Here is a 14,215-nt window from a genome sequence, read left to right as displayed (position 1 = left end):
AAGGGTGAGGGTTGAGCGAGGTTTGGTGCTGGAGGGGATGAGGGGAACATTGGAAGTTGGGATGGAGCAGATGGAATTGAATTGAATTGAATGGAATTCAATGGGTCAGACAGGACAGGGGAGTTGTTGGGGGTAGGATTGAGGAGGGGTTGGAAGGTTGGTTTGGGGAGGGTATGGCTTGGCCTGTGTCGGAAAACCCGACACCATTTAATAATATTACATGCAATATGCAGATAATATTGCTGCTGTTGTATACACAAGTTAACCCATAGAAAATGTAGCTTGTAGTGGAATTTTCCGTCAATAGTAAATGGGATATCATTGCCACATAGTACTATATGCTATTCCAGTTGGGAATTATTCTTAAATACAGTAGTCTTTGGACTTTTAATATCATAGAACCATCTCATTTGAATTAACTTAATTATCAGTATCAAAATAGAGTAAATGTGACCCTTCTATCACTTACTGACATCTGGACAAAGTGAGCCAGGAGTGTCAGTAGTGGTGAAGTTCAGCCGTTGTTAAGACCAGAGGCGCTGGGGAGCAAATTCAGCTCCTATAATTTCTCTTGGACGAAGTGTTATGGAGATCAAATTAGTGTTGAAACATCATCAACACGCTGTCAACAACAACAAGAGAACTGTCTTTCCAAAATCTTATCTAAGTCATTATTGGGCAGTAATGTAGGTAGATATGATTAATCCGGTTAGGACACAAATGAGCCTCTAAATACAGGTAGCTAAGACTTGGTCCTTATCTTATATAATATAGTGTTTTCTCTGATATAGTATTAGGATTCCGGCTTTACAGCTGGTGCCCTTTGACAGGAACAAGAAGAGGAAGCAAGAATTAATCTTGGTACATCAGTTACTATGTGTGTTGGAAGCTAGCCTCTAACGAGGATAATTTGGTGTCTACATCCTAGTTATACCTGATGGACTAAGCCTGCTGTCCAATAAGATAAGGCACCTCCTCAATTTATATACTAATATATGTAGTTTAATACTGTAGTTTTATTGGCTGCATTTATATAATTTTAATATAACCCCCCCCCCTTAATGTGTAAGTATCGATTTGTGAGAATTTGCAGAAATACAGTCCGCTAAACATCATACAAATTGCTATCGAAATATATAAATTAACGTAAATATAAATTCTATATAAATTCATATAAATTAAATAAATATAAATCTCACAGGTCGGTTCCCACAGCCTGATAGGGTCATTGAAGGGTGTGATGTAGCAGGATGAATTGGGTGCAAGTGTGGAGGAAGGCGCAGGGGAGTTGTTGGGGGGTAGCAGGAGGGTTTGTGACTTGGGAAGGAATGATGGGGCGAGTAGGGTCCCGATGGCATGCAGGTCGGCTTGTCTTGTTGGCTATGTGTTCATCTTTCATCATATATCTCTCAATAAACATGATGTAATAGCCTTTGCTGCCTCTGAGTATATGTCTGTGCTTCATTATGTAATCCACTGCCTCTTCATTAGAAAACTGTACCAGGACAGGTCAATTCTTGTTCCAATTGTAAGGTCCAATCTGGCTATTGAGTTCCACCTCGTTTCCTGCCATCTTGGCAGTAATACATCTCAAAATCTCATGTAATTCAAATTTTTCCATTTCTATCCTTTCATGCTTCGATTTTGCCATAAATTTGAATAATCCATGGAAGATAATTGACGGCCTTCTCTGTGATGCATTCTCATGCTGTAGCCTCTCCCTTGATAACCCCCTTCCCCACCCACACTTGCTACTCCGTCCCCTACTAATCCCTTCTTCCTAGCTATGTTGTTAGTCCTGCCTAATTCATTTGCTAGCCGAGTACATTCAATTTCCCCCACGTTACCCTACTCTTCCTAATTTCTCCCTGAATATAGGCCACAAGCTCTTGTTTTTGACACTCAGCCTTGTCCTGTATTTGTTGAAAGATCTCACTTTTATATACCCAAGGTCAAATGCTCACTCCAAATGCTCCTCCTCTCAACAAATTTCCCTATCAGCTTCTCTACAAACTTATCTTCTTCTTCCCTGCTACTGCTTGTCCAGGACCCCCCCCCTCCTTTTGATTTCGTTATTGCAACAACCTTAGCCAACAGGTGTTCCAATTACCTTACATGATCTGCTACACAATAGGTGGGTGAATATCCAGTCGTCTCCCCATGCAGTGTAGTCACGTAAGGTTGGGGCCGGCGTAGGGTCATGTCAGCTGCAACCAACGTGACCTCACATCGGACAACATACAGATTGAGGCTGGTGAGGTCACGGTCAGCGCGAGGTCAGCTCCAGTACTTCACAATGCCACACTGTGTTCAACACATATTATCAGTTATGCGTTGTCTACTTTATTTCTTCACTTCTTTATGGTTTCAATCAGTTTACCAATAATTCATTCACTTGTATGCACTTTTTCACTTCGATGTATTCTGATTATGCCTTCCAATTTACCATTAACCTAAGAGCTTTCCAACCCACATCCAACCAACATGAGTGGCGACTGATGTGTGTGTGTAATATCCTAAGTGTAATTACCTAAGTGTAGTTACAGGATGAGAGCTACGCTCGTGGTGTCCCGTCTTCCCAGCACTCTTTGTCATATAACGCTTTGAAACTACTGACGGTCTTGGCCTCCACCACCTTCTCACCTAACTTGTCTAACCGTCTACCACTATTTGCGAAAGTGAATTTTCTTATATTTCATAGGCATCTGTGTTTAGCTAGTTTAAATCTATGACCTCTTGTTCTTAAAGTTCCATGTCTCTGGAAATCTTCCCTATCGATTTTATCAATTCCTGTTACTATTTTGTATGTAGCTGGAGAAATTGCTGATCTGGAGAGCGTGCAGAGATCCTTTACTGCTAGAATCCACTCAGTAAAACATCTAAACTATTGGGACCGACTAAAGAGCCTAAAACTGTACTCCCTTGAGCGCAGGCGGGAGAGATACATAATAATTTACACGTGGAAAATATTAGAGGGGCTGGTCCCAAACCTGAACACAGAAATAACATCACATGAGACCAGAAGACATGGCAGGATGTGCAGAATACCCCCGTTGAAAAGCAAGAGGTGCAACAGGTACTCTGAGAGAGAACTCTATCAACATCAGAGGTCCGAGACTGTTCAACACGCTTCCGCTACACATAAGGGGCATAACTGGCCGACCCCTCACAGTGTTCAAGAGAGAACTGGATAAGCACCTCCAAAGGATACCTGATCAACCAGGCTGTGACTCATACGTCAGGCTGCGAGCAGCCGCGTCCAACAGCCTGGTTGATCAGTCCAGCAACCAGGAGGCCTGGTCGACGACTGGGCCGCGGGGACGCTAAGCCCCGGAAGCACCTCAAGGTAACCTCAAGGTAACCAAGGTAGTGATCATTTCACCTCTTTTTCTTCTGTCTTCTAGTTTTGGCATATTTAATGCCTCTAACCTCTCCTCGTAGCTCTTGCCCTTCAGTTCTGGGAGTCACTTAGTAGCATGTCTTTGCACCTTTTCCAGTTTGTTGATGTGCTTCTTAAGAAATGGGCACCACACAACCGCTGCATATTCTAGCTTTGGCCTAACAAAAGTCGTGAACAATTTCTGTGTGTGTGTGTGTGTGCGTGCGCATATTTTTTAGGATGAATAACAAGAGAAAATGAAATTGGAAATTATTGAGCACTCTCGTGTTTGTTTCAGTAACAATAACATTTTACAATGTCAGTACATGTACTCATCTGTGTATGTTTGCACGCTCGATAAGGTTCTTTAACCCTTAAGCTGCTAAAGAGTCTTGAGGAGATTTACACCCCTGTGGGCAAGAAAAAAAATCTAAAAAATTATTTCGTCTTCTAAAAATGTTAATTTGTGTTCCCTGAGCACGGGAAAAATATAAAAAAAATCGTAGGTGACATATTTTGGGCGCAATAGACCGAGGAAGTCTGGCAAAACGTGGGCGTTGACTGAGCGGTCGTCAGAGCCATTCAACGTCACCCGTGCTGACAGGGGAGAGTTGCCACAAAAATATTATCACCTAATTATTTCAATGTCTCTGATTGATTTTTTCTTATTTTTTTTGCAGTAATATTATTCAATAGTGTGTAGTGTGATATATTTATATAATAAAAAAGGTGAATCATCGCTATTCTCAAAAGTATGGTGTGCATATTAGTGATTCAATTATTATGTTCATAAAACAATAAACAAATAGTTTTGCTGTTATTACACTCTATACACAGGTTATATATAAATATCTGCATGATTTGGTCACCATAACGAACCACTAAGTTGGTATTGTGAGCCGAAAAGCAAGGAGGAGTGACCGCCACACACCAGCCAGGCACTTGTTGCCACTCCCTCAACAACGTCTCACTCGCCCACTTTCTCCTCCCACCATCATGTTTTATACTTTATTCACAATATACAGACGTTATATATAAGTATCTTCATGTTTTGTTAAACACAACTGTACAACTAAGCTGATATAGTTAGTTCAGGCACCAAGAGTCGTCGCTATACACACAGTCAGCTGGTGGCTCCCTTACTCATTGAAGGTCACACGCACTAAACTTTCTCCCCCAACAATACTGTTTGCAGTGTTATTACACTATATACACATATTATATATAAGTATCTACATGTTGAATGCACCGTAACTGAACACCTAAGCTTGTAGAGTGCCCAAAAAGCATAGTGGCCACCCTCTACACACCCAGACAAATCATGCAGACGACGTCACCTAATTGGATCCTCCCAACATAACCCTCTTGCTGTTATTACACTAATACACACATTATATATAAGTATCCACATTTGTGTTCACCATAGATAACCACTGAGCTGGTATGGTGAATGCAAACAATAACAAGTGGCCACACAGTCAGAAATGGTTATTATTCGCTACTCTGCTGCTTATATGCTCGGGCAACACCTGACAGTTCTCCAAAGGTTGGCTGGAATATTAATTGAAAGTAGGGAAAGGGTTGAGTTCCATAATTAGTACTAAGAAGAGCTTTGCTTCTCTCGTTAGGCTAATGCTTTTGGAGCGAGTATATTATTGAGATAATCTACTCGCTCCCTCCGTCCCTCAGCATCACTCCTCCCACAGCGCTAATATCACAACACAGCTATTATGACAATCCTGGTCATTTTTATCACAGTCAGGGGTCCTCTGTAATATTGTCATCGCAACATAATAGCAGTTATATATTTATTTTGACATTTTTCGCCGATGCTGTGGTCACAAGCTGAACAGCAATGATGTTTGCTCATGCTGCATGCGCCAACCTTGGTTGCTCCAAAAGTACTGTGGCTCTCACACCGGAGAATATTTCCCACGATTTTTTAAAAAAATGGCGTCTGTTTACAAGAGCCCTGAGGAAGTTAATGTGAACTTTTTGCAGCTGCGGGACATATAAATCGTGCCTGGCACCTTATGGTGCATATATATGCCATGCGCACTGTGGGACATGTTACTCATGGCGTATATATATGCCATGCGCAGTTTTAGGGTTAAAATATTTTTTTTATTTTTGGTTCAATAGAACAGTTATAAAATCAAAACTATGAAGCATCAACAGCCCCCTACCCTGCTGGAGAAGTTGACAGACGGTTCAGAGGGCAGGTTCTGCAGGAGTGCACCCCAGGCGTATAGGAAGGTTGTGTTGAGCGCCACCTGACGCCCTCCAGCCACCCACTGCCACGCCCTCTCCATCAGCCACAGGGTCACGCCCCACATAACCACACTCACCAGAAGCGCCACCCACACCTCGCCTGCAGTAAGAAGTTTGCAATTTATTTTTATTTTCTATAAATATCCACCATCATGTTATTAAAGATATTATTTACGAGATATTATTTATCAGTATGAGTACAAACATTCTTCATTCGTTGGTGACATTCAGGTCCAAGCCATTTCACTTGAGCCATTTCACTTGGTCTGACTATAATCAATATAAATAAAAATGGAAATGTTCATTTGTTCAAAATGGCTAATGTCCAAAAGTTCTTCACCGATTGCTTTGAAATTTTCACACAATGTTCCATTCGCATCTGGCCATTTTTTAATTTGCATACTATATAGATATCACGTCTGTGACGGTAAAAAACATGTTTTTTTCTGAAAAACTGTGTTTTTCATGTGAGGGAAATCTTCGAAACTTCTTTACCGATTGCTTTGAAATTTTGACACAACGTAGCATTCGAATAGGTGCGTATTTTTATATATCTACTTTATACATGCCTAACTTGTGTCAGGAGAAAACATTCTTTTTTTAAAAAACAGTGCCATCTGTTGGACGTAAGAGCAACACACACTGTGATCTCCGAAAGTTCTTCACCAATTGCTTTGAAATTTTGACACAACGTTGCATTCGAATAGGCGCGTCATTTTATATATCTACTATATAGATGCCACCCCTGTGACAGGTAAAAACATGCGTTTTTGTAAAACGGCGCCATCTGTTGCACATAATGACAACATGCACGCTCTACTAAATATGTCATGAATTCCATTTCAATGTTTCCGATTGCATTGATATTTTTTCATAGATTTCGATTTATTTTATTTTTTATTGTATTATTTTGTGTGACATTGTATTAGAATTGAGCTGTGTTGTTTACCATACCGTTCATTTCATAAGTATAAGTATAAATCCACACCTGTGACAGGTAAAACTATGCTTTTCTTGAGAAACAGCGCCATCTGTTGCCTGTAAGAGCAACACACATGCTTTACTAAATATGTTACAATTCCATTTCAATGTTTCTGATTTCATTGATAAATTGAATTTCCATAGGTTTTTATTTATTATCAGTTTTATTTCATTATTTTGTGTGAATTGTGTTGGAATTGAGCTGTGTTGTTTACCATACCGTTCACATCGTGAGTATAGCTATTTTTTTTATTTTTTAATCTATGTAAATAAAAATGGAAATGTTCGTTTGTTCAAAATAGCTAATCTCCGAAAATTCTTCACCGATTGCTTTGAATTTTTCACACAATGTTCCATTTGCATCCGGCCAGGTTTTCATATACATACTATATAGATATCACGTCTGTGACGGTAAAACAAAAACATGCTTTTTCTGAAAAACTGGGTTTTCACGGGAGGGAAATCTTTGAAACCTTTTTACCGATTGCTTTGAAATTTTGACACAACATTGCATTCAAATAGGTGCGTCTTTTTATATATCAACTATATACATACCTCTCCTGTGTCAGGAAAAACAGGTTAAAAAAAAAAAAAACGTGCCATCTGTTGGACGAAAGAGCAACACACGCTGTTTTTTTCTTTTTTTTTTCTTTTTAGCAGGGATAATCCTGCGCGGGCCCTAAGCCTCTGGCTGGCCCACTAAGTGATGCTTGTTTCTGTTTTACCTGGGCGGAGGATGAGTATGTATGACTCGAATGGTCGCTTCAGTAAGATTTTGCCATATGTGTTTAACAACTTCCTCTGCTCTGTTGAATCGAAGGTGAAATCTTAACGGGTTTGTAACTGTGCACTGTGTTAGATAATGTTCCAGTGGTCTGTCGGGCATTTCTCCACAGTGTAGACATTTCCTCTCATCTTCCGGAACCTGTAAGCCTATTTCCCATGCACATGGGTATCCAAGCCTGATGCGATGTAAGTGCACTTCTGTTGTTCTACTGCCCCCGTTCATCAAACTAAGTGGTTCGTAGTTGGTGGAATTCTTGTACCAACCCGCAGATCCTGATGTTGCAACTGCTGTGTTGTGGTCACTGTACATCTTTCGCATTGCTCTGTTTCGAATCACTTTCTTCATCTGGGAGAGACTCTGTGGTATGTAAATGTCTACATTCCTCCTCTTAGTAGCAAGTTTTGCAGCTTCGTCTGCAATGTCATTACCTAATAGTCCCACATGACTTGGCACCCAGTTGATAAGTACCCGTCGGCCTTGTCGTTTGAGTGTGTGCATGAATGATAAGACATTGGTGAGCAGATGGATGTTATCACATATGTGTTCTTGTTGCAAGGTTTCAATGGCGGTCCTCGAATCTGTATGGATGATAACATGTTGTCGGTGTTCAGCAAGAGCATGTTTCAAAGCCTAACACACGCTGTAATCTCCGAAAGTTCTTTTCCGATTGCTTTGAAATTTTGACACAACGTAGCATTCGAATAGGCGCATCTTTTTATATCTACTATATAGATGCCACACCTGTGACAGATAAAAACAAGCGTTCTTGAAAAACTGCGCAATCTGTTGCATATAATAACAACATGCATGCTATGCTAAATATGTCATGAATTCCATTTCAGTGTTTCCGATTGCATTGATAATTTTTATTTTCATAGATTTCGATTTTTTATAATTAATTATTTTGTTTGACATTGTGTTGGCATTGAGCTGTGTTGTTCATTTTGTAAGTATAAGTATAGATCCCACACCTGTGACAGGTAAAACTATGCTTTTCTTGACAAACAGCATCATCTGTTGCCTGTAAAAGCAACACACATGCTATACTATATATGTTACAATTACATTTCAATGTTTCTGACTGCATTGATAAATTGAATTCTCACATATTTTGATTTATTTTCATTTTGATTTAATTATTTTGTGAATTGCATTGGAATTGAGCTGTGTTGTTTACCATACAGTATATTTCGTGAGTATAGTTAATTTTTTATTTTTAATATTTTCATATAATTTTTTAACTGTTTTTCTTATATTTCAGTGATGGAACATCAGATCACTTGATGTTCCAAATTTTCTGATGTGAACATCAAACCATTTGGGAAGGCAGCGGGCGAGAGAGTGGGGAATGGTGGGGATAACGAGGGGCCGGAAGTGAGAGATTGTGGGGAGGACGAGGGAACAAAAGAGGGGGTAATGGTGGGGAAGGACGAAGAGACGGGGGAGTTTGGGATGGTAAGGACGAGGGGTTGGGGGAATGGAGAATGGTGGGGAGGACAAAGGGACCGGGGAGTGGGACATAGTGGGAAGGAAAAGGGGATGGTGGAGTGGGGGATCGTTGGGAGGCCGAGGAGACGGGTGAGGAGAGAATGGTGGGGAGGACTGGGGGACAAGGATGGTTGCTGTGGCTCAGCAACGCACATGCATTGCTGAGCAACGCGTGGCCGTAATACGTGGCCAGGTACAACGTTATCTGGTATGACCTGAACTTTTTTATGGCCACAATTCTGTAGCTTTGTGAGTGGCTGTTATATTTGGTTGTTGATACTCAACAGTGATTGGCTACAGTGGTTTCCTCAGTGGACATGGGTCTTTTTTAATCCTATCTGAAATAAATGGCAGTCAGTCACGCGTGGCCACAGCAATGCGTGGCCGGGTACTGCTAGTATCATATATAAAAAACGTACATTTAGTTGCTTTAAAAATATAATCTGTGAAGTATAAAGAATAATTATAAATGTCTAATTAACCTTCGAAATCACTTCTTTTGAGGCTTTCAAGAAATTGATGGTTTTCACATTTCAGAGTCTGGTAATAATAATGAACTGAGGACATTATAATGTCTGTTCGTAATGTAAACAAGTCCTAAGTAAGGTAAATAGCTTTAATTTGCATTTCTCGTTATTTGTTAGCTTTGTTTTATGCAAAAATATATATAATAGTCTTTCCTCTAGCTATATTTTCCTTTCAGAATTGTATTTCTATAATTTTGTAATTTTTTCACATTGTAGTATTTGTTTTACATATTAAAATAAATATGCACAGGGATATATTAATCAATATTTATAAAAGATAATGTCTGTCTGCTCGAAGTTAGATGCCAAACTCCTGGATCTGGCCTTTCCCAACTATGTAGGGTGATTGGTCTTCGTCCAGGGCAGGTCATAGGTGGGTCGGGGGTCGACCTACATGCACCCCATTTACAAGAAATTGGAAATGATCCATATTCAAAACTTGTTAAATACCAAATTACGTCTTCATGATGATTCACAGAGGAATGATCATGATCAAATGATATTGAACAAAATCAAATGTTAGTCTTATGATGTTAATAAATTGAAGAAAACAGTGTAGATGGAAGATTAATAAAGTGATGATCGGAAAGTCGTGAAGAGTACAGAAAATGGTTAAGTGTAGGGAGGGGGTGAAGCGTTAAGATAAAGGTAAAATGTAGGTAGGTGGTGAGGGATATGGAAGGTAGTGAAAGGTTAGGAAGGTTGTGATGTAGATAGAAAGTAGTGGTGAAATATAGGGAAGATGTGAAAGTGTGGGAGATGATGGTCATGGATACTACACACAGTACCGTCTCTTGCTGACAGTACTCAGGTTACCTAACGCAACCTAATCTTACCACTGGTATAATGACCACCTCAGCAATACCGGCTGCCTAATACCACTGCGGTATGCAAAAGAAACCATTTGGAGCTCAAAATTGATTCTCCGGGTATTAAATTGCATTCACAATATACATAGAGTAACGTGTGTTGGAATAACATTCACAAACAATGGTGCTGCCCAGACCAGTACTCTGTGTGGCGTCTTGCTCTTTATGGACTCACCATCAAGAGTCAAGACACTCCAGCAAGCTCTCTAGGTATGCAATTAAGCACCACAAAATACGAGACAATGTGTACACAAGTAATTATAAGTAATCACTCAACAGTTACATCACATACATACATTCCGCTCTTCGTCATCGGTGTATATGGTGTCGCCCTCAATCGATGGGTAGATATCCTGGAGTCTAAACTAGTATCCTTGAAGGTGTGATTGTGCTCAAGAGAGCACACGTGTTATCCTCTATTCACTGTCCTGAAAAGTGAAGAGAGGAGCTTGGCGTGTAGGAGCTAGCTCACACTCATATCATTTGCGTCAAAGCTTACAGACCATCCCACCAATCAGAATGCAGTGTCTTCCTGATTGGCTCGGCTCTTAACGTTACTAGGGTGGCGGTGAGAGACGGGGAACAGGTATATACGGCGACGGTTGGCTTGCAGTCAAGCAGAGTGACCCAAGCGAGTACCTGCCACACTCAACAGCCAACTTTGGGGTGTGTTCCCCAACCATGAAAATACAGGTGAGTTGTTTAAACTGCTAGCCAAATATAACCAGGCATCAAATGTCAATAAACACACGAATTCTGAACTGCTGGCATGATTCCCAATCCACATACTCCCAGCAATACAGTACTTGTGTCCATACATAGGCTAAACTAATGCTCAATACACTCTGCAGAGCTGCTCAGCCGTCATGGAGTACAAGTACAGCTTTGAGAAACTTTTCTCTCACAACAGGTGTGATGAGTTTCCGAGCCACTCGAGACGGGGTGCGCCCGGAGAGGGTGCATCTCACATCACTTCACCAAGTAAGATCGATCTCTACCAATAGTTGACTTTCCCTTGACAATATGCAACACCTTACACAACCCCTAGAGATACAACAGTCTCTCAAAAAATAGTTACAGAGCACAATCTGAAAGCTCTAGTGTAATGTAGAATGTTGTTTTAGATTCAACTACTCAGAACAAAAAGGTCCAATCAGCACGGGCTATGGTGAACCCGTAAGTGGAGGCTCTTTGGAGCCATTATCTGTATTAATAGCTGATACTGGAGATCTGGGGATGGGGCTGGCAGTACTAGTTATGGAGCTGGTGGGTTAGTGTAGATCACTAGGTCTTCCGTTTTATCATTGGCTGAGACTTGCTGCGATCTGATATGGTCGTGCTGTCGTCGGAGTTTGATGAGGTGGCCTCCATGAAGAGGTCTTGTATCGAGTAGGTGTCGTATTTGTACTGCGGCAGTGGAGCCCCTAATAAGATTTCCTTGTCTGAGGAGTCCGTAACCTCCGTTGGTGTTTTAGGTGTTTAGTTGGTGTTTTAGCCTTTTTCGCCGGACAGCCTGAGGTAGGCTCAGGTGTCTTAGATGGGTGGTAGAAGCTGTTGGGTGGTTATAAATATCAGCTGCCTTGTATTGGCTAATAGGCCTTTTGCAGTTGTCTTTGTTCTTATGTTCTTAGTATCTGTGCCGAAGCTCTATTACAGTGGAACGACCGTTTCCCGCACCCATCTGTTGATATCTTGTAACAAATGCACTTGCTCCTCTTCGAATGACATAACCAGTGATTTGCCTCTGGAAACAAATAGGCTGTATTGGGCAATATATTTTTGGTACTTAAAGGAAGTAGACCATCTTCGTTTAGCTACTACGAACATTTATATACACCCTCCTGGATTCACAGCCCGAATGCCGTTTTATGTTGCCTCTAAGGTTCATGGGTCCTGTTCAACTCCAGGCATGAGTGCCACCTCTCACCAAGAATTTAGTACACAATTGTCTCACGAGAGCTCTGCTAGGCCCAGGTGACATGCAGTCCCTGAGAGGGGCGTTAAACCCTGTTATCTTATATATATATATATATATATATATATATATATATATATATATATATATATATATATATATATATATATATATATATATATATGAATAATTGATTCATAACGTTTATTAGATTAGTAATTAGTATATTTATCCATTTAGATAAAATAAAGAAATTAGTGTCCTTTGTATTACATATCGTTATGTTAGAAAAGAATATTATTCATGAACTCACCAAATTGGACTCACCTAATTGTGCTTGAGGGGGTTGAGCTCTGGCTCTTTGGTCCCGCCTCTCAACTGTCTATCAATTGATGTACAGATTCCTGAGCCTGCTGGGCTCTATCATATCTACATTTAAAACTGTGTATGGAGTCAGCCTCCACCACATTACTGCCTAATGTATTCCATCTGTTAACTTCTCTGACACTGAAAAAGTTCTTTCTAACGTCCCTTTGGCTCATTTAGGCACTCAGTTTCCACCTGTGCCCCCTTGCTCGCGTACTATCCGTGTTAAACAGTTTGTCTTTATCTACCCTGTCAATTTTTCGCAGTTCACCTGTTACCAGTGATTTGTTACACACCAAAGAGAGTGGGAGGCAGAGTGCTTCTGCTCCTTCCTTTAGTATCCATGGCGATATTCCATCCGGGCCTATAGCCTTTGTCACATCCAACTCTAGCAAAAGCTGCCTTACATCCCCACTGGTAAACTCAAATTCCTCTTATGGTGCCTAGTTAACTATTCCTTCTCATATCTCTGAATGCCTCTATGCTCTGATGTGAAGACTGCCTGGAATTTCTTATTGAGTTCCTCGCACACTTCTTTGTCGTTTGTAGTGAATTTGTCTGCCCCTATTCTCAGTTTCATTACCTGTTCCCTCACTGTTGTCTTTCTCCTGATATGGCTGTGCAGCAATTTGGGTTGGGTCATAGGCTTGCTTGCTATGTCGTTTTCATATTGCCCTTCTGCATCTCTTCTTACCCTGATGTATTCATTCCTGGCTCTCTCGTAACCTCTGCTCTCAAGTGTCCTGTTATTTCTGTACTTTCTCCATGTTTTTTTACTTTGTTGCGTAGCTAACCTTCATCTCTGATTAAACCATGGGTTTCTCATCTGCATTTCATTTTTTACCTTTAGGGCCGTTATAAACTTTTCTGCTGCCACCTTGCACTTCTGCGTGATGTATTACATCATGTCTTGGGCCGTCTTTCCCCTTAGCTCGGATTCCCCAGCCCGTCCTCCGATTCCCATGTTATATCTGTTAGAATTTTTCTTATCTCCTCATAATTTCCCTTACGGAAAGCTAGACTTTTTCTTTCCATTCCCTTTCTCGAGTACTTTAGCCCTTCTTAGACCAGATACTCAAACGTCAATACACTGTGATTGCTCACTCCTACTAGGGCCTTGAAGTTAATTTCCCTTATGTAGGAGTCATTCAGAGTGAAGACTTGGTCGAATCTCGCTGGTTCACCGTTTCCCAACATCCTAGATAGTTCCCTGACATGTTGTCTTAGAAAGTTTCTTGTCGCCACCTCCACTAGTTTGGCTCTCAATGTATCCTCTCCTCCAAGCGGTTCCTTGTTCTCCCTGTCTATCCTTCCATGATTGAAGTTCTCCATGATGAGCAGATGGGATCGATTTCTACAAGCAGCAGAGGCTGCCCTCTCAATTATGTTATTAACTGCCATGTTGTTTCTGTCATACTCTTGCCTGGGTCTTCTGTCATTTGGTGGAGGGTTATATATCACCGCTACTTCTACTCTTGGTCCTCCCATCGTCATGGTGCCTGTTATGTAGTCTCTAAACCCTTCACAGTCTTGGATAATTGAAACTATTCTTTTCTCATGAGTAGGGCCACTCCACTTTCCCACCTACCCTCCCTCTCTTTCCTTATTACTGTGTAATCCTGGGGGAACACC

At 40.9% G+C, this 14,215-nt stretch overlaps 1 protein-coding gene across 1 annotated transcript in view; it reads right to left on the bottom strand.

Annotated features, from left to right (window-relative positions):
- Positions 1 to 14,215, bottom strand: part of LOC123771533 (glutamate receptor ionotropic, delta-1) — a 174,838-nt gene that overhangs the window by 47,649 nt on the left and 112,974 nt on the right. The window contains exon 4 of the mRNA XM_069313622.1: positions 5,566 to 5,750. Coding sequence (XP_069169723.1) covers positions 5,566 to 5,750 — 185 coding nt within the window. The remainder of the gene's footprint in view (positions 1 to 5,565; positions 5,751 to 14,215) is intronic.

The sequence above is a fragment of the Procambarus clarkii genome, chromosome 76 (assembly GCF_040958095.1).
Source record: "Procambarus clarkii isolate CNS0578487 chromosome 76, FALCON_Pclarkii_2.0, whole genome shotgun sequence".
Lineage (NCBI taxonomy): Eukaryota > Metazoa > Arthropoda > Malacostraca > Decapoda > Cambaridae > Procambarus > Procambarus clarkii.
The sequence above is the reverse complement of the archived record's forward strand: the minus strand, read 5'-3'. Positions and strand labels throughout refer to the sequence as shown.